This window comes from Siniperca chuatsi, linkage group LG14, assembly GCF_020085105.1.
Source record: "Siniperca chuatsi isolate FFG_IHB_CAS linkage group LG14, ASM2008510v1, whole genome shotgun sequence".
Lineage (NCBI taxonomy): Eukaryota > Metazoa > Chordata > Actinopteri > Centrarchiformes > Sinipercidae > Siniperca > Siniperca chuatsi.
In genome coordinates this window covers 19,761,484-19,780,531 of record NC_058055.1, presented here as the reverse complement: position 1 = coordinate 19,780,531, position 19,048 = coordinate 19,761,484, and the positions used below count along the sequence as shown (strand labels likewise).

The window sequence follows — 19,048 nt, the reverse complement described above, 5'->3', positions numbered from 1 at the left end:
CCTCACCAGCCTGTAATCACTCACACCTGCTCCAAATTACACTCCTGCCTTCAATCAGTCCCAATCACACTCAGTATAAAGCCACTCCATGCTCCTCCCTCAGGGTCCGACCTCGTTTGTGTATAGGATTCCATATACCTGGTAACTACAGTGTTTTTCCTGATCGTTCCAGTGTTTCTCCAGTTCCCTGTGTCGTCGCCGGTCCTCCGTGGCTTCGCCATTCCTCCTTTGTCTCTCCAGTCTCCTTTCATTAGTAGGGTGTTATTTTTGTTATAGGCTACAACAAAGATAGTTATTCTTAACAAAGCCCACTTTTTAACCATCAATATGGCAGAATATTTCAATGTATTGCAGATGAAGAATTCTGCCTATTTATTTCTTGCAACAAATATAAATGTAACTTCGGCAGTGACCAGCAGAAGTGATACTAAATGAAGAGCCGTTTGGGAGCCGAAAGAACCGGCTCTCGGAAAGGAAAGGAGCCATAAGATCTGGTTCCATTCAAAGAGCCGTAATTCCCATCACTAGTCCACCACTTTGATGAAGACTAATATATATATATATATATATATATATATATATATATATATATATAATATATATATAATCTCACAACTATTCAATGGATTGCCATGAAATTTTGTACAGACATTCATGGTTCCCAGAGGATGAATCCTACTGACTTTGGTGTTCCCTGGACTTTTCATCTAGCATCACCACAAGGTTTGTGGTTGTGAGTGAAATGTCTCAGCATCTACTGGATGGATTGGCACAAAATATGGTAGACACATTCATTTTCCCCACAGGATGAAAATCTGTAAGTCACTGACTTTTCCTCTAGCGCCATCATCAGACAAAATACCTTCAAAACTAATGACATTCCCATCAGCCTCAGCTGTACTTTGGCCCAGTTTCAATGTCCCCCCTTGCTCCTTCTAAGTCATTGAGGGCTCAGGGCTGTCCCTCTGAAAAATTCAGAGTGCAAAGTGGTTGAGGGCTCTGTCATGGACTTTTTGAGCCCTATATGCACACTTTCCGTTGCTTAAGAAAACCCCCACAATGCAGTGTTGTGACATTAAAAAGGCAGTGACAGTGGAATTGTGCATACTTAAAAAAAAATAAAAATAAACAATAGTAAAGAGTCAGAAAGATGGCATTTCTTTAATTCTAACTGCATATGTTATATAACCAGCACTATGTCATGAGCATGTCAGCATTGTCATTGTGAAGATGTTTGTATGCTGATGTCAGCATTTAGCTCAAAGCACTACTCTGTCACAGCAGACAAGAAGAAGTTTATGTAAGGGTCTGACATGTTGAGGAGGTTTGACGTGTTGAGGATTAAAGCATAGTAACTAATGGTGATGATGATCCTGCAGAGACATTCAAAACAACAAATTGAATACACATTGTGGGAAACACCAACAACTAAACCAAAAGCCAAACAATTTTTGGTGCAACTGAAATAATTATCCTGTATAACCAACACTTGTTGATTCTAATTTGGGCATGAACAGTGAATGAAGGTGTTTAGTGTGACCATTATTGATTTTATTGTCTTTTGGTTTTGATGCTTAAAGGATTTATGTGGTGAGGAGATTGTTGACATACCACAGAATTGAGGACAGTAATGTAATGGAGAACATATTGCAGCTGCTCAGGACAACCGAAATGTTGTATTTCTTGTCTTTCATAGCCTGTGCATCTTTAATCTGGGAAAAACAAGAAGAAACGGTTCTGAGACATCCATTCTCAGTGCAAAGCCTAAGACCTAATTTCATCCAAAATACCAACAACTAGCTTTGCGCTGCTTCATTTGCATGTACCTCCCACCTGTTAAGGCCTCTCCTTCCACCTGTGCACCCTACACTGAATACCAAAACACCACACAGATGGGCAAAGCGGTGCGCTGGTTGTTGCGCCGCCAGGAAAATAGACATGGACATAGACAAGACATAACAGGAACACTGCTATAAATAACAAGGTTTAGTTTTATTTCAAACTAATAAACATTTTAGGATCTCTGAGGCATGTGCAGTTTATGCTTATCACGTTAAAATAAAAACTAGCTGATAAACTAACCTCAGCTTGTGTAAAATGGCCTGTGGAGCCTCTATGTTATTCAATTTGGCAGCATCTCTCAGTATGGCCTCAGCCTCCTTCACTCTTCCGCAATAGAACAGCCAGCGAGGAGACTCTGGGACTAACCTGGAGAATTGAAACACAGGGATATTCTTTACCATAACCCTAAGGGGCCTGGTCACACCAGCATTCATAGCAACAAACAACAATGCAATGAACAAATGCAAACCATTTTGACAATGCTTACCTTTAAAGGTGGGGTATGCAATTCTGGAGAAATCCAATACCATGACAAATACCATGATATGGAGCGAACAACGACACAGCAAATTATGTAACTAACGTTAGCTAGGTTGTGGGTTAGCAAATTGTCCCTACAGTTGCTGCTGCAAAGCGAACAGCCAGAGAGAATGAGACGGTTTCCCAGAGCCAGCAAACCAGCTCCAGACAGCGATACTCACACCTCTCCTGCTACTACAGCAAACATCACACTGCATATCTTGGTAAACTAGAAAGTAAGCTGAATGTCTGTGGGCAAGTCATTTAACGTTACCTGACACAGAAATCATGGCTGGAATAGTGTTGTGTAGCTCGGTCTGAGCCACTTTGTTTGTTTTCCAGCCAGGGCTGTGTACAAACACCAGGGTTTTTTTCAGCGCACACACAGAACGGACAGCTAGCGCCCCCTGAAGAGATATTTGCTGAATTTGACAAAAAGATTGGATTATAATCGCATATCGTTGTAATGGGTTCATTACGGTTTCCTGAGGACGGAGAGCAGAAAACACCCACTCCAATTAAGGTTGGTGAGAAACTGCAGATGTAGTGGGTGTTTTTTCCAACACCAGCCACAGGGGGCAGCAACAAGCCCAGTCCACACTGTAAAAGAAATTTGGACAAGCCCCACAAAAGTGGGATTTATGCTATGTTGTAAATGTTTTAAAACATTATGTTTTGGTTTTAAAAGAGAGAATGATTCAATGATGTTAATTACCTGGTTGGTTTGGAAAATGCATGTCTGGTTAACTTCCCCACCACCTTTGCTTCCCTAAGCTCCCACACAGCGGATGAGTTCTACACGGGGCTACCAAAATATAAACTGCTCCACAAAAGATGCAGTATGGCAAAAATATATTCCTTTCAATTAAATGTGTTAACTTTGTCCTTTTAGTGAGAGCGCAGGTAGTCACTACGTCACCAAACTTCCACCACCTATTTCGCAGGAACACGCAAATTAACTGCAGTGTTACTTTTTTGATTGCCACTCTAATGTGATTGTAATGTGATGTGTATTACTGTATACAGTATTAGTCTGCACTGGTGGTATATTATACTGTATTTCCAGCCAAATTTGAAAGCAAGGGAAGAACAGAGAATTCACACTTAAACCAAGCAATGTTGCTGTGTAAGAGGGCAAGCTGAAATACAATATATGAATATTCTTAGCACCATAGAGGGATGTAGATCAGGCTAGAGGCAGCCATGGGAATCAGCAGCATCTGCCATTCATGGAGGAGGTGAGCCACAGCTGGCATTACCATGTACCCCAAAGCTGAGGCCATGAAAACCCCAAGAAAGTTTGTCCTTTGATCCTGCTTAGTGCTATTGTAACTGGAGTGCTGCCATTTTGCAGTCATTTAGTTGATTCAGTTTGGACTCTGATCTGAAATCTTTTGTTTGAGATTTTTCATTACCACATTTCACTCTTAGCGGTTATCTTATTGCAAATGTACTAAATTATTATTATGATTTTGGTGAGACATAGTTACAAAAAGGCTTCTAAATACCATTTCTTTGTGAAAACATGTTTGATGGAAAGTTCATTGATGACTTATCACTCACCTCTGTGACAATGGTAGATTTTTATGCTGTATGTCCACCCATCCAGACAACTTTCCAAAGGAATTTCACTCACATTCACATCGACATTTGGAATGATTTTATTTTGAGATAAGTTCCTGACAATTTCCAGACTAAGCCTTGAGCAAGAGCTACGCTTTGCAATGCCATCAACTGTTTCCAATGGGACTTTCACATTTCTCCACATCTCACTGATGCTGTCGTTTTCAGGGACATAGCATCACCTACACATACTATATAGATGCAAACAAACCCAATTGGGAGGACGCTGATGGCCAGTGCTAAAAAATCCTTAGTTGAAAAGGTCCCCAAGATCCAAGAAAGATGTGATGCTGTCATAGTCTCTCATTTTAAGCTACCCATTACCTCACAAAAATCCATCCATCCATCCATCCATCCATCCATCTTCTTCCGCTTATCCGGGGCCGGGTCGCGGGGGCAGCAGTCTAAGCAGAGACTCCCAGACTTCCTTCGCCCCAGACACTTCCTCCAGCTCCTCCGGGGGGATCCCGAGGCGTTCCCAGGCCAGCCGAGAGACATAGTCCCTCCAGCGTGTCCTGGGTCTTCCCGGGGCCGCCTCCCGGTGGGACATGCCCAGAACACCTCCCGAGGGGCGGCGTCCAGGAGGCATCCGGATCAGATGCCCTAGCCACCTCAGCTGGCTCCTCTCGACGTGGAGGAGCAGCGGCTCTACTCGAGCTCCCCGTGTGACTGAGCTCCTCACCCTATCTCTAAGGGAGCGCCCAGCCACTCGGCGGAGGAAGCCCATTTCGCCGCTTGTATCCGCGATCTTGTCCTTTCGGTCACTACCCAAAGCTCATGACCATAGGTGAGGGCAGGAGCGTGGGATTGACCGATAAATCGAGAGCTTTGTCTTTCGACTCAGCTCCTTCTTTACCACAACGGTCCGATACAGCGCCCGCATCACTGCAGGCGCTGCACCGATCCGCCTGTCAATCTCACGCTCCATCCGTCCCTCACTCGTGAACAAGACCCGAGATACTTAAACTCCTCCACTTGGGGCAAGGACTCCCCACCCACGCGAAGAGAGCAAACCACCTTTTTCCGGTCAAGAACCATGGCCTCAGATTTGGAAGAGCTGATTCTCATCCCAGCTGCTTCACACTCGGCTGCAAACCGTCCCAGTGCATGCTGCAGGTCCTGGTTTGAAGAAGCCATCAGAACGACATCATCTGCAAACAGCAGAGATGAGATCCTGTGGTTCCCAAACCGGACACCCTCCGGCCCCTGACTGCGCCTAGAAATTCTGTCCATATAAATTATGAACAGAACCGGTGACAAAGGGCAGCCCTGGCGGAGTCCAACATGCACCGGGAACAGGTCTGACTTACTGCCGGCAATGCGAACACAGCTCCTGCTCCGGTTATACAGGGACCGGACAGCCCTTAGCAAAGGGCCCCGGACCCCATACTCCCAGAGCACTCCCCCAAAGCGCCCGGGGCACACGGTCGAATGCCTTCTCCAGATCCACAAAGCACATGTGGACTGGTTGGGCAAACTCCCATGAACCCTCGAGCACCCGATGGAGAGTATAGAGCTGGTCCAGTGTTCCACGACCGGGACGAAAACCACTCTGCTCCTCCTGAATCCGAGGTTCGACTATCAGACGAATTCTCCTCTCCAGTACCCTGGAATAGACCTTACCGGGGAGGCTGAGAAGTGTGATCCCTCTGTGATTGGAACACACCCTCCGGTCCCCTTCTTATACAGAGGGACCACCACCCCGGTCTGCCAGTCCAGAGGCACTGTCCCAGACCGCCACGCGATGTTGCAGAGACGTGTCAGCCAAGACAGTCCCACAACATCCAGAGACTTAAGATACTCAGGACGGATCTCATCCACCCCCGAGCCTTGCCACCAAGGAGCTTGCCAACAACCTCAGTGACTTCGGCCAGGGTGATGGATGAGTCCGCCTCCGGGTCCCCAGCCTCCGCTTCCTCTTCGGAAGACGTGACAGCGGGATTGAGGAGATCCTCAAAGTATTCCTTCCACCGTCCGACAACATCCCCAGTCGAGGTCAACAGCTCTCCACCCGCACCGTACAAGGTGTTGGTGAAGCACTGCTTCCCCTCCTGAGCCGTCGGACGGTTTGCCAGAATTTCTTTGAGGCTGACCGATAGTCCTCCTCCATGGCCTCTCCGAACCTCTCCCAGTCCTGAGTTTTTGCCTCTGTGACCGCACGGGCTGCAGCACGCTTAGCCTGCCGGTACCTGTCAGCTGCCTCGGGAGTCCCACGAGCCAACAAGGCCCGATAGGACTCCCTCTTCAGCCTGACGGCATCCCTTACTTCCGGCGTCCACCACCGTGTTCGGGGATTGCCGCCGCGACAGGCACCAGAAACCTTGCGACCACAGCTACGAGCCGCCGCATCGACAATGGAGGTGGAAAACATGGTCCACTCGGACTCAATGTCCCCAACCTCCCCCGGGATCTGGGAGAAGCTCTCCCGGAGGTGTGAGTTGTAGACCCTGCTGACAGAGGGCTCCGCCAGACGTTCCCAGCAGACCCTCACGATACGCTTGGGCCTGCCAAGTCTGTCTGGCTTCCTCCCCCGCCAGCGGATCCAACTCACCACCAGGTGGTGATCGGTTGACAGCTCCGCCCCTCTCTTCACCCGAGTGTCCAAGACACGCGGCGGAGGTCAGATGATACGACAACAAAGTCGATCATCGACCTCCCGCCTAAGGTGTCCTGGTGCCACGTGCACTGATGGACACCCTTGTGCTTGAACATGGTGTTAGTTATGGACAAACTGTAACTAGCACAGAAGTCCAACAACTGAACACCGCTCGGGTTCAGATCAGGGGGCCGTTCCTTCCGATTACCCCTCTCCAGGTGTCACTGTCGTTGCCCGCGTGGCGTTGAAGTCCCCAGTAGAACAACGGAGTCCCCGGGTGGTGCACTGTCTAGTACCCCTCCCAGGGACTCCAAGAAGGCCTGGTACTCTGCACTGCTGTTCGGCCCGTGAGGCCGCCACAACAGTGAGAGACCTGTCCCCACCCGGAGGCGGAGGGACGCGACCCTCTCGTTCACTGGGGTAAACTCCAACACGTGACGGCTGAGCTGTGGGGCTATGAGCAGGCCCACACCAGCCCGCCGCCTCTCCCCGCCCGGCAACGCCAGAGAAATGGAGCATCCAGCCCCTCTCGAGGAGACGGGTTCCAGAGCCCAGGCTGTGCGTGGAGGCGAGGCCGACTATATCTAGCCGGTAACGCTCAACCTCCCGCACAAGCTCAGGCTCCTTCCCCCCCAGCGAAGTGACATTCCATGTCCCTAGAGCCAGTTTCTGTGTCCGGAGATCTGGTCGCCGAAGCCCCTGCCTTCGACTGCCGCCCAGATCTCTCTGCACCGGCCCCTTACGGATCCTCCTGCGGGTGGTGGGTCCACGGGAGGACGGCCCCACGTCGCTCCTTCGGGCTGTGCCCGGCCGGGCCCCGTGGGGAAAGGCCCGGCCACCAGGCGCTCGCCGTCGGGCACCCACCCCAGGCCTGGCTCCAGGGTGGGGCCCCGGTAGCGCCAATCCGGGCGACGTAACTGGCCTTGATTTTAAATAATCCATAAGGGTCTTCTGAACCGCTCTTGGTCTGACCCGTCACCCTGGACCTGTTTGCCATGGGTGACCCTACCAGGGGCATACAGCCCCAGGCAACATAGCTCCCAGGGTCATTCGGGTACTCAAACCCCTCCACCACGTTAAGGTGGCGGTTCAAGGAGGGGCACAAAAAAAAATCCTTGATATTTAATAAAGGCAAGAAGGAAAACGAGAGTGTGCTCTGTTGCTCTGTGACATGCATTTGAAGCCATGTGAGCCATAAAGTTGAGTTCAGGTTTTATATGCCAGCTTCACCCAACCTGGGAAGTTACACAGTTACATACAGTGCTTTGAAAAAAAGTACAACACCACTTGTGCATATGCATGTTACAGGCACAGAGTGAATCACTCTAAGGTCCAGAATGGTGCAACACATTTAATTACAGGGTTTACCTGTGAAAAACATATTCATGACAATAGTCAGCAACACTCTTCATTACATTTTACCAGACTTTGCTGATTCTAAATGATAGCCGTTAGTCCTTTCATTAGCCCATGAATTGCTGATGCTAATCGCTTACTGCTACTACTTCCAGCTCATACACATATCCCAGCCTTGCATGTATGGGCCACACACAATTAGTTGTGCTACAAAATGATTTCAAATATATACTTTTTAGATTTAGACGTTTTCTATCAAACTCAAGTAATAAGAAAATTATATTCATTATATAAGATGTGAGGCAATGAAGGAATCCTTGAAAAAGAAGATAATCATTTTCAAGCAGAAGTAAAACTTTAATGAAGCCTGTTATGTAATTTCCAGTGATGCTTGAGTTGTTTTTTGCAGTCAGATGGTTTAAAGAAAAAGTAGATATGACTCTTTTGCTTAGGTGCTCATTTGTGATTCTCCATTTATCAGAAAGGACCAAAGTCCTGTTGGACAACAGCCAATGAGGAGTTTCATACAATTCTTAAAACAGTATTGATATTATATATATTAAATATTACATAAGGTCTTATACACTTTCTACACTTTAACCTTAAGTGTAGTTTCTAAGTTTTCTGCTCCTATTGTTCTATGCTTGTTTTTATTGCTTCGTCTTAATTTACTGTTTTTATGTCCTTTTGTCCTATGCTTGTTTTTATTGTTTAGTCTCCCCCCTCCCCCGTTTTTATGTATTGCACTGCCCCAGGGGAACTGTATTTCATTCTTGCTTTTTGCATAACCTGTAAGGAGAGAAATTACAATAAACTAAACTACTAAACTACATATACACTCTTTGAAACTAAAACTAAAATATATGTTGTGTCACATGATTTGTCTGTAGCAATATAAAACTTTTTAACCAGTAAAATAAAAAAAAAAAAAGTGTAATGTAATCACATCATGCCCTCTGCCAGGCACTGATTTCACTTTTTTTTAAACAGAAATGGAGAATTCACATTACTCCAAAAGGTGTCACCTTTTCAAAATCTTCTGAACATGTTCAGTAGCGTTTTTGCTCTGAGATGCCTGATATAACAGCATCGCATAATTGTTTAGAGGGTCATCAGCCTGCTGGGAAATTCATCCTCTCCCACATATGTTTGACCCAGAAGGGATGGTATGCCTCTGCAGAACAGAGGGATCCATATCTGTCAGTGCGTGGTTGATCCTGTGCAAGTCACCAACGCTGGAATGCCAACTGTAGTTTTTAGAGATTCATTTGCATACTTCTCCCAGTTTACATTTGGTAAATTGTATTGTAGGTACTGTATGTAAATGTTAAACAATAAACAATATAACGTGTTAATTAGTGAGCTATGGAGGTGCTGGTAGATGCATTTTGTTATCTTTGGACGGAGCCATGCTAGCTATTTCCACCTGTTTCCAGTCTTTATGCTAAGCTAAGCTAACCGGCTGCTGGCTATGGCCTCTTTTCACTCTGAGCAACAACGATTACACATACACCATATTAATTCAGTATCTGTTTTTTTTGTGTTAAAAGACAAAAACAACTCAGGCTGTGCATTAGGAGGGTTCATATCTTCTTATTTTAATTACATGTATTGTGTGGCAAAAAATAGAGACCAATCAGACATGTATTTCAATTTCATACAAAACTTTTAAAATCTAAAAATTTTTCTTTACAACATTTAAAAAACTCCAACTTGAATTACATCATCAATTGAGAAAAAAAAAAGAGTTTTTAAAAAATGATTTAAAAAAACAACAGTACTTCACAGTGTACTTTTGGATCCCACTGTGCATGTTTTGGATTTTATATTCAGATTATTACTTTCAAGCAAGAGAAATGTTCTTTCTGTCTCTCTGTCTGTCTTAAAAGTGAAGAAAGGCCATTGAGAAAAACTACGGAGTAAGAGCTTGCACATCAGATTTGACCTCACGTTGTATGGGTGGGTTGACCCCTCCTCCATTTTCTACATATTTCTTCTTTTTGGGTCCATTACACAACCTGTAATTGAAAGAAACACCATGTTAAAAATGAAAACGAAAACAAGCAACACAGCTACCACAGATACATAAATGGCAGTTGACATATTTACATTTTCTACTCATCTTCTTTTCTTTCATCGTGCTATAATTTGTTAAACTAGGCAATGAATTCTCTGTTTTTGAAGATAGCTGTAGCCTACTATGGAGCCAGCATGATAGAATAAGAAATGCATCATCATATCAGTAAGACAACCAATCTCAATCAAAACCCTTTTCAAGGAGAATGCAGGTCTTTCTGATGGATACAAATTCTAATGTTTTTTTTCCTGTTAAGCTCTTTCAAGGACGAGTACTAAAGCCACTGTAACTTCAAAGCTATTATTATAAAACAATGTTGTAATGGGGACCTGAAAAATGTGTGAACTACAGTGACCTGAGTGAAATGCATGTACCCCTGACATTCTTGCATCTGCTCCATTGTTTCTGGAAGATCTCTATTGAGGGTCTCCGGAAGGAAGAAGTTCACCACAGAGGAAGCAATTGTTAGACTTCCCATGAGAATATAAGGCAGAACCTTATTATAAGTACCTGTAAATAACAAAGGAGAAAAATTCTACATTAGAAAATGACAAACTTTACTTGAATATAGATAAACATTCACTATATTTGTACATACCACTGATTTTATCCTATGCAGACCTTTTTGTTCTTTTAGATACATACAGTATATCAACGCAGTGAATAATTGGTATCATTGTGAGATACTGTATTCAACATCTACATACCTAAATAGATGACATAAGGAGCTGTTATACTGCCAATGCGTGCAGCAGAGGAGCACATTCCCATGCCGACGTTCCTGAGTACAGTGGGGTAAATCTCAGCGGTGTAGATGTAGACGATGCTGAAGGCCATGGTGAAGCCAAACTTCCCAGTCATTTCCAATGCCAGAGCAACATACTGAAGGGCTGAGAAGGAGGAGGAGGAGAGAGAGAGTGCCCAATCAGTTTCACATGTAGTATGTCCAGGGAACCTAAAGGTGCTCTTCAGGATGAAAAAACTGGTCACACAAAAGAAAATATTCAGGCACTCTTAGGCAGAGCAAGAAGAAACGTTATATATTTAAAAATGTTTGATTTATTTAGTCTGGCATATTGGTTTAAATGTCGACCGGTTTCGACCTCACAGGGTCTTCATCAAGGTGGAAAGGCTTTTATATAACTTGCTGTGCCTAAGAGTGCCTCAACAATGTCTTCTTTTCTGTAACCTAATCTTTTGTACTTTAACAAAAGAAGAGCTGGAATGAAAGAGAGAGCGATGTTTCGTTATATGAGATTTCTTGAACCCATTTCCGAGGATGCAATCATTTACAGTGAGTATAACTTCTTTATCATCATGAAAATGACAAATAAATATTACAGGACATTATAGAACATACAGGAACATAGATGTTACACTCCCTTATTACTCAAAAGGCAATGAACATCATGTGACTAGTTTATTACAAACATTTGGAAATAACTATTTAGCTTGCACATTTGCACAACCAACACCCTCTTTTATAAAGCCTACTTCTTGGAAACAGCCTTTCCAGGCACCCTGTGACAAGCTATACATTGTGCCATAGGTCGAATATAATCTCCTCTTAAGAAAGAATGACAAGACAGAGAAAGAAAGAAAGGCAGAATGAGATTTATGAATGGACAAGGGTCACATGGATGTAGAATTTATTTTCAAGCTTTACTACAAAAACTGAAATTTAGTTGAGTAGCTTTTCAGAAAGTCTGGTGGTTTTGATAACTGAACACACATTCCTGCAAAGTAAACGAGTAGCTGCTTTTAAAGAGTTGGTCCACCCAAATTACAAATATTTGTATACAGCAAACATGTCACTGTCATCATGATTTCATGTATTATAATATGTAATATCTATTTTCACACCTACCTCTAGTGATATTAAGCCATGCAGATGTTTTGGTTGAGATATCTGTCTCTGAGATTAGTGCCTCCACCTCCAATACAATGGAGATTTCATTTGGAGTACTCATAATATTGTAAAAAATCAATAGAAAAATGTGATTCTAAAAACAGTGTCCCCATTACTCTGGATATTCCACAGACGTCATTGTGAACACTTTTTTGTAACAGTTTTTTTACTTTCTGCTGTGAAGAAATAACATTTTATATAAACAGTGTCCGGTGGAATATCCAGAGTAACATGGACACTATTTCTGGAAAGAGATGTTGCTGTCGAATTGTTTAATTTTTCATTGCTGGTAATGCCACAAATGAAATTCCACTCACCTTCATTGTATTGGTAAGTGTTTGATTTGTAATTTAGGTGAACTCCCACTATAAATGCTGCCATGTAAATGACACTCATCCCCCATGGCTCTGCTGAGTGTTTTCCCGTCTATGAACGTTTTAGCGGCAGTATAAGCTTTTATTGTGTAAATCGCTGTGTGTGTTAGACAGGTCGTTAGACTGAAGATTTACATAACAAAAAAAGAAGTCTTACAATCAGGGATGAACTGGATGAGAAGAAGAACTCCTCCTCCAATGACCAGGAACGATGACAGAAGTGCTCTTCTTGGACATTTCCTTAGCAGCCAAGTAGAAACAACGTAGGCAGGGACCTCAGTAGTAGCTGATAGAAAACAGTTCATGAAGGGGTCGCCACTCAGGTTGGAGGTGTTCAGGGATAATCCAAAATATCCAATGTTTATTGCCATCCTGAAAATAAAAAAGAAAACTAGAATTAATGGAACGTAACCAGTATTTGTATTATCAAATAAATATTATGGGATGCCTATTTACATTGTACATTTGTTGTTGTCGTAATACATTTGGTACATTTATATGCATAGAGACAGATAGCTGTATCACCATTGATTAACAAAGGTGTGCAAAGTGTAATTAATAACCTTTATTTAATGTCAGAATGAGGAAAAAAACAACCACTCACCACAAAAGGAGACACATCAGTGTGATGCATCTGATGTTCTTGGATTTCAGAATATCAAGCATGGTGTATGTCCTGCTTGGAGACGTTCCCTGTAGCAAAACCCAATGAAAACAAGAGAATTCATGTGGTTTGATTTTACAGACTTGCACACAGAATGTCTCAAATACATTATGAGCAGATTCAATTTAGGCTTTGGCCAAGGAACAATTGATGCAGACTTGAAGGGGTTTTAGGATATGGGATTACATATACCAACTTTTTAAGACATAACTGTGAAATAACAGAAGTATGCTTAATGCCAAATACTAACGAATAGTTTCAAAAACAATTTAAAATGTAAAGAAAAAGTAATAATGTATTCAGTTGTTATATGAAATATTGGAATATGTTGAAGGTTGATGATTTATAATTAAAATTTCATAAATGATACAATGATAATATTAAAAGAAAACTCACCTCAGACTCTTTAAAAATGACCAGTGGTGCCTCAACTTTATTTTTCCTTGCAGCATCTCTCACTATGGCCTCAGCCTCCTCCACTCTTCCCTGAGTGATCAGCCACCGAGGAGACTCTGGGATGAACCTGCACAAGCAATTTAGGTTTACTATGAAAGTCAACAAAACAGGTTGTTTATTATCATATCTGTTAAACCATGGATGCTGACTGTGGAAATATTATATTCATGCACAAAATATTAGTTTAAAAATCAGTAAGTATTGTGGGAAACGTACCACCACAGCGGTATGTAGACCACAGCACTTGTGGACAGAATGGCAAGAAGAGTCCTCCATTCTCTGATGCCATATGCAATCCAGGGTAGTGTCATGTACCCAAGGCAATAAAAAAGAAAGGCCCCGAGAGTTGTGAAGACTACTCGCATAGTTTTACTTAACACCTCCGTTCCTGTCCAAGATAAAATAAAATGTAAATGTTTAGAGATGAGCAAGAGATTTAAAAAAAAAAGAAGATATATCAGTAGACAGTAACAGCCATACTGAAATAAGTCAAATTATCTATTTATGCAGGTGACAAGAATGTCTTCAAAACATAGGATGAGAAGTATTTTACAGTTCCTACCTAGTACAAATGCAGAAATATAGATGGAAATCTGGGAGGCTCCAACAAAGAGGAACATGATACAGAACATCCTCCATGAACCAGAGAAGGACTGAAGCAGGACCGAGATGCACTGCGCTGCAAGAGAGATGAAAACAACCTTCTTCCTTCCAAACCTTAATGGAAAAGAATTGTATATCATTGACAGTAATTCACAGACACAGTGCATTTAGAAAATATGATGCCAGTGACATGTTTGTGATTGCTTTGTCCCTTTTTGTCCTAAAACTCCTAATTTTGAGGACTTTGCAGCAGGACAGTGATCATAAACATCAATAGCCAAACCGAGGAATGTTCTTGACTGGGCACCTGACTTCAATCCAATCCTGGTCTTCACTTGCTGAAGACCAGACTGAATGCAAAAAACCCACAAAACAAGCAACAAATAAAGAGCTTTACAGCACAGGCCAGGCAGAGCATCATTAGGGAAGATATCAAGTGTCTGCTGATGTCAGTGAGTAGTAGACTGCAGCCACTCGATGACTTTTGTCAACCAAGTATTATATATTAACTTTTTATATATATATTTATTATATATGTTCTATTTGAGTTTAGATTAACTTATTTAAAAGCTATTTACTTTCTGTATCTTGAAATTGATGGTATTCTGTACATTTAAACCCGCTCAAATTCAAGTTGAGTCAGCACTTTACCCTTATGTCATTGTTTCATTTCATATCCAGTGTTAGTACAGAGCCAAAGCAATAACTTTTCCCGTGAAACTTGGCTGTATGTTACCAAATTTAAGTTGTTACCTCCCCAGAGCGGAAAGATGTGTGCAACTTAGTTGCATTAAATTGAAACTGACAAGACATATTTTCAAGGTTTGTGACTTACAGTTTATATCATTTCTGTCATACTCCAGGTAAGTGAAATTGTATTTATATGCAAAGTTGTCTTGGCACTGGCAGAAAATGATCCATTAATTACATGAAGGCTCAACAATCTCCTTATGCTAAACATAAACCAACTGCAAGTCTATACAGTAACTTTCACAATGTATACTCTGGAGTGTTTGAAATGTTTTTGGGTACCAGTAAAGGTGACATGTATTGTTTTCATTGTATAATGTCGTAACAAGACACTGGGCCCTTGACCTCTCCACCATTCTCTCTCAGTCAAGTTCTTGCAGATGGCGACAGTAGCACAACACCAGAACCTACAGACTGGTTTGCTGCTTGACCTTGAATGTTAGGAGAGACTAGTTTAAATGTCCAGTGAGGACTGTTGGGGATATATTAACAGGTTTACTCTTGAACAGCCTTATTTTAGTCTTTAAAGTCATCAGTGTGACACAATGATCAAACAGCTCTAAAACCTCAAAGACCCCCAACCATTGGGCCTACAGTTTTCACAGCTGCAAAAGAGCTAAATAGTTAAACACACAAGTGCTCCACACTGCTGTGTCCTGAGCCCCTTGCTGTTCTACAATCAAAAGGTACACAACACTTATTTCCGTAAGAGCCTAACCCTGACCACAACTAACATCAAATACTCTAAACTCTACAAATACTCTACAGTGTTATTGTACACCTGGCTGGAACAACAACTCTGTGGCAGAAAACTACAGCAAACACTTAATGTACTACTTCTGACAGCTGATTTTCTATGGGCAGGAAGCACAACCAGTACCCCAAGACAATGCTGAAATAAAACACAATGTTATAACTAGTACTTTAACAAGTATTTAGGAGCATTTAAATTATAAATTTAAATAATTAACCATAACAAAGAGCAGTTACAGTACTGTACATGCTAGTGTAGTCTTATGGTAATAATTTCAAACTCTTCTTATAAATGATTAAGTTTAGAAAACTCTGCAAGTTCTCTCATCTGAGTACACATGATAACACGATCCACCATCATTATTACACAGATTTACCCTCAGGGGCAAATTGTAGATCCCTTCTTGGCACACTACTCCTGGCTGAATGTCTTTCTGTCATCCCAGACCATTTAATGGAGACAAAGGTGTTTTAATATTTGGGAACGCATCACTGCAAGATGTGAGGTGAGGACTTCAAAGTAGGAGACTCTTCAACTTCAACAGTAGATGGAGCTGTTGTCTATATAATCACAGTTTATCAGGTCCATGCCTCCAGTAACATTCACTACAGTGTGAAATAATTTCCCAAAATTTCACCAACATTTCATAAATGATAAGGACTTCTTGGATAAAATAACACAGCTACAGTATGTAGTAAATGACAAAAACTGTCTTACTATACATAAAGTACATTTATTGTTCATATTGGACTATGACTTGAGTGCGTTTAGAGGAATTTCACTGATAAATAAGGATGAAATACCTGTCAGAAAGCTGGCCAGAGATTAGCGACCCAACAAGGTATCCCACAAAGAGAGTCGAGGATGCAAATGGAACTTTCCATTGGTTGTCACAAACAAGGTCCCACTGTGAAAAGATGTGTATTACACACATATTTCAAACAAAAAAAAAGACAAAGGCAAACTGAAAACTTTCAGAAATGAAATTTCCCATAACTAACATACAGAAAACACACAAGTGCACATTCATACTGACCTCAGTGACTATGTTGGATTGGTAGATCTCTTTGCTGTAGTTCCATCCATCTAAACATCCCTCCTGCTCCAGGTTAGTGAGGTTGACATCCCTTCCAGGAATATATCCTTCAGCGGAGAGATTTCTCACCACATCCAGAATATATCTGCTGCATTGGCTCTGCACCTCCTCACCATCCACTATCGTAAAGGGAATGATGGCATTTCTCCACTCCTCAGTCAAGTTAATGTCTGGAATGAGACAGTGGTGTTTTGGAGCTGCCCCAACAAAGACAATGTAAAGTCCGTTGAATCCAGTTGAGACAAAAACTGTGTTTAGGAGGAAGAATGTGGTCCAGAAATAAGGACCAGTCTGTCCGAGGAATGCAGTGTCTTCATCATAGTCTCCCATTCTTTATAAAAAATACCTCCCTGCTCTTGAGGGAGAAAAAAACTCCTCTCAAATTCTTCAGAGTATGAGACGTGATATCCCTCTTAAAATCTTCAGCACAGTCCCAGAGTGGTAGGGTTGAGCTCTCTGTGGGGCAGAGTGAGCTGGTCCCTCGGTGGGACGGAGTCACAATTGAAAAACTTTAGTTTCCAGCCCTGAGAGAGTATTAAACCACCTTTCAAAGGGATAACTTTTTCATCCCAGTGTGACTTTAGACTGCTGGATCCACTGTCTCTCAGTTTATGAGCAGACAGGGAAACTATTTATTTGAGATTAGTTGGTGAGAGACATCTCACTCACTGATTTGCTTTGATTAACTGAAAGAAAAATGATCAAAAGCTTCAGAGTGGCCAATCTATCCACCCAGCCCCCGCACCACTGTGGTCAGAGTTGTATTTTCTCTAAACAGCATTCCACACTTTTAAATACCCCAAAGACATGCGCGTGCCTGTACTCTAAATGTTGCTAAGTAGCATTAAGACTCCCCTTGGAGTATTTTAAAGCCACACTGCAGAGGCAGGAGGCCTTTATGTAAAGTTGAGCAGAAATTGTAGCAATCTGGTATGTAGGCTTTGAATTGTAAAATAAATATGTTCCTTTAACTACATTTAGAATAAACTGCTAAAATGGCTTATTTACAAAAAAGTACTCTTAGTTTTCCAGTAACACATTTTAGTGTATTGCATAAATATGTTCATTGCATGCTTATTGTGTATACTGATTTTCACATTATATATTTAAATATATATTTCCTGAAATTACCATACATTTCGGTCTACTGTGGTACAACAGTGGTAAATGCAGGCATTCCTCCTAAGGCCACAGAATCACACAATTAATTAGTTTAATCAGTACTTGCATGAACTACCTTTTATTCAAACTGGCCTTTGTCTCGCCTCGTGCTGTCTAGTGTTTGTAATTGAGTGTTTTTATTGTTTTTTCTTTTACTGTTTTTATGGTCTTATTTGTTAACAATTTTACTCTTGTGAAGCACTCTGTGACATTGCTCTGTGAAATGTGCTATACCAAATAAACTTTACTTACTTACCTTTCAGGGAGATAATCAGGAATGAGCTAAAGGATGCAAATGTTTATTCTCCATTTGCAAGGCTGTGATATTTTGAGTCCCCACACAATGGTAATTAAGGACATTAATGCATGACAAGATTAGGTCATGGTCATCTGGGGTCTTTTATCAGTGAAGACATCAAATGGCATGTAAAACCATACTGAAGATGCTCACATGCTACTGTAGGTTTCATACTGGAGTAAGTTAGTGACTGTATCCAAACCGGGTTTCTCCTAAGTGGATAATGAGCTTAAATGATTTATTCTAACCAAGTTATGGTAATCACGTGACAATCCTGACAAACAGCAGTTTACCTCTAAACCAAGTTAAGAGTGGATTTCTCCATGCACAAAAAAGGAAGTGTCTTACTCAAGAGCACTGTAGCAAGACAAATGCTTACCAATACAGGGGTGACTCACCTCAGGTCTTCGGGTGGAGACATATTTATCTGACCTTTACGCTAATTTATTGCAGGAAGGATATTTGTCCAAGTAGATACAGAATGGTAGATTATACAATAAAATGCAAAATGTTCCCCGTCTGTACTAGTGATGTCCGGTAAAAACAAGGATAAAACACTTTATCTAGAGTTGCTTCATGTTAAAGCAGTCCCAAAACACTGATTTGACAATCAAGATGATGTATTTACTACTACTATCTGTCTATTTATCTACTATTGAAGTTGTTATGAAGTTTTATTATATTATCATCTAATATAACTGAAGGTGGATATAAAGTAAAATGCCCCAATATCTGCTTGTTTAATTTCCTTTGTAAACACTGCAGGAGACTGCACATCCCTCACCCTACATAATCATTAACTTGGGCTTTCACAGCATGTAAAATATTTGCCATCAACACCAGGTTTAAGTAATCTGACACTGAGTTCATGTTCATGGTTTACACAGTCAAAGGGTTTAATGACTGTGAGTGTCTTCCCTGCACGTAACATGTAAGAAGGACACTTGAATGCCATCAGCACATACAGTAT

At 41.9% G+C, this 19,048-nt stretch overlaps 1 protein-coding gene and 1 pseudogene across 2 annotated transcripts; both read right to left on the bottom strand.

The window, feature by feature from the left end:
• Positions 1-820: 820 nt before the first annotated feature.
• Positions 821-4,426, bottom strand: LOC122888778 (annotated as a pseudogene).
• Positions 4,427-9,505: 5,079 nt separating this feature from the next.
• slc22a5 (solute carrier family 22 member 5) lies at positions 9,506-17,295 on the bottom strand. 2 transcript variants are annotated; one of them, XM_044222937.1, is made up of 10 exons: positions 16,560-17,295; positions 16,327-16,430; positions 13,979-14,133; positions 13,633-13,804; positions 13,357-13,483; positions 12,901-12,989; positions 12,454-12,668; positions 10,721-10,903; positions 10,369-10,523; positions 9,506-9,954 (listed from the first exon to the last, which is right to left on the bottom strand). In XM_044222937.1, exons 1-10 carry the CDS (start codon positions 16,947-16,949, stop codon positions 9,946-9,948), a joined length of 1,599 nt encoding a protein of 532 aa, XP_044078872.1. In that variant the 5' UTR covers positions 16,950-17,295; the 3' UTR covers positions 9,506-9,945. The 2 variants fall into 2 exon arrangements, with proteins under 2 accessions (XP_044078872.1, XP_044078871.1); XM_044222936.1 differs by having other exon boundaries at positions 10,388-10,523; positions 16,560-17,291.
• Positions 17,296-19,048: the final 1,753 nt, after the last annotated feature.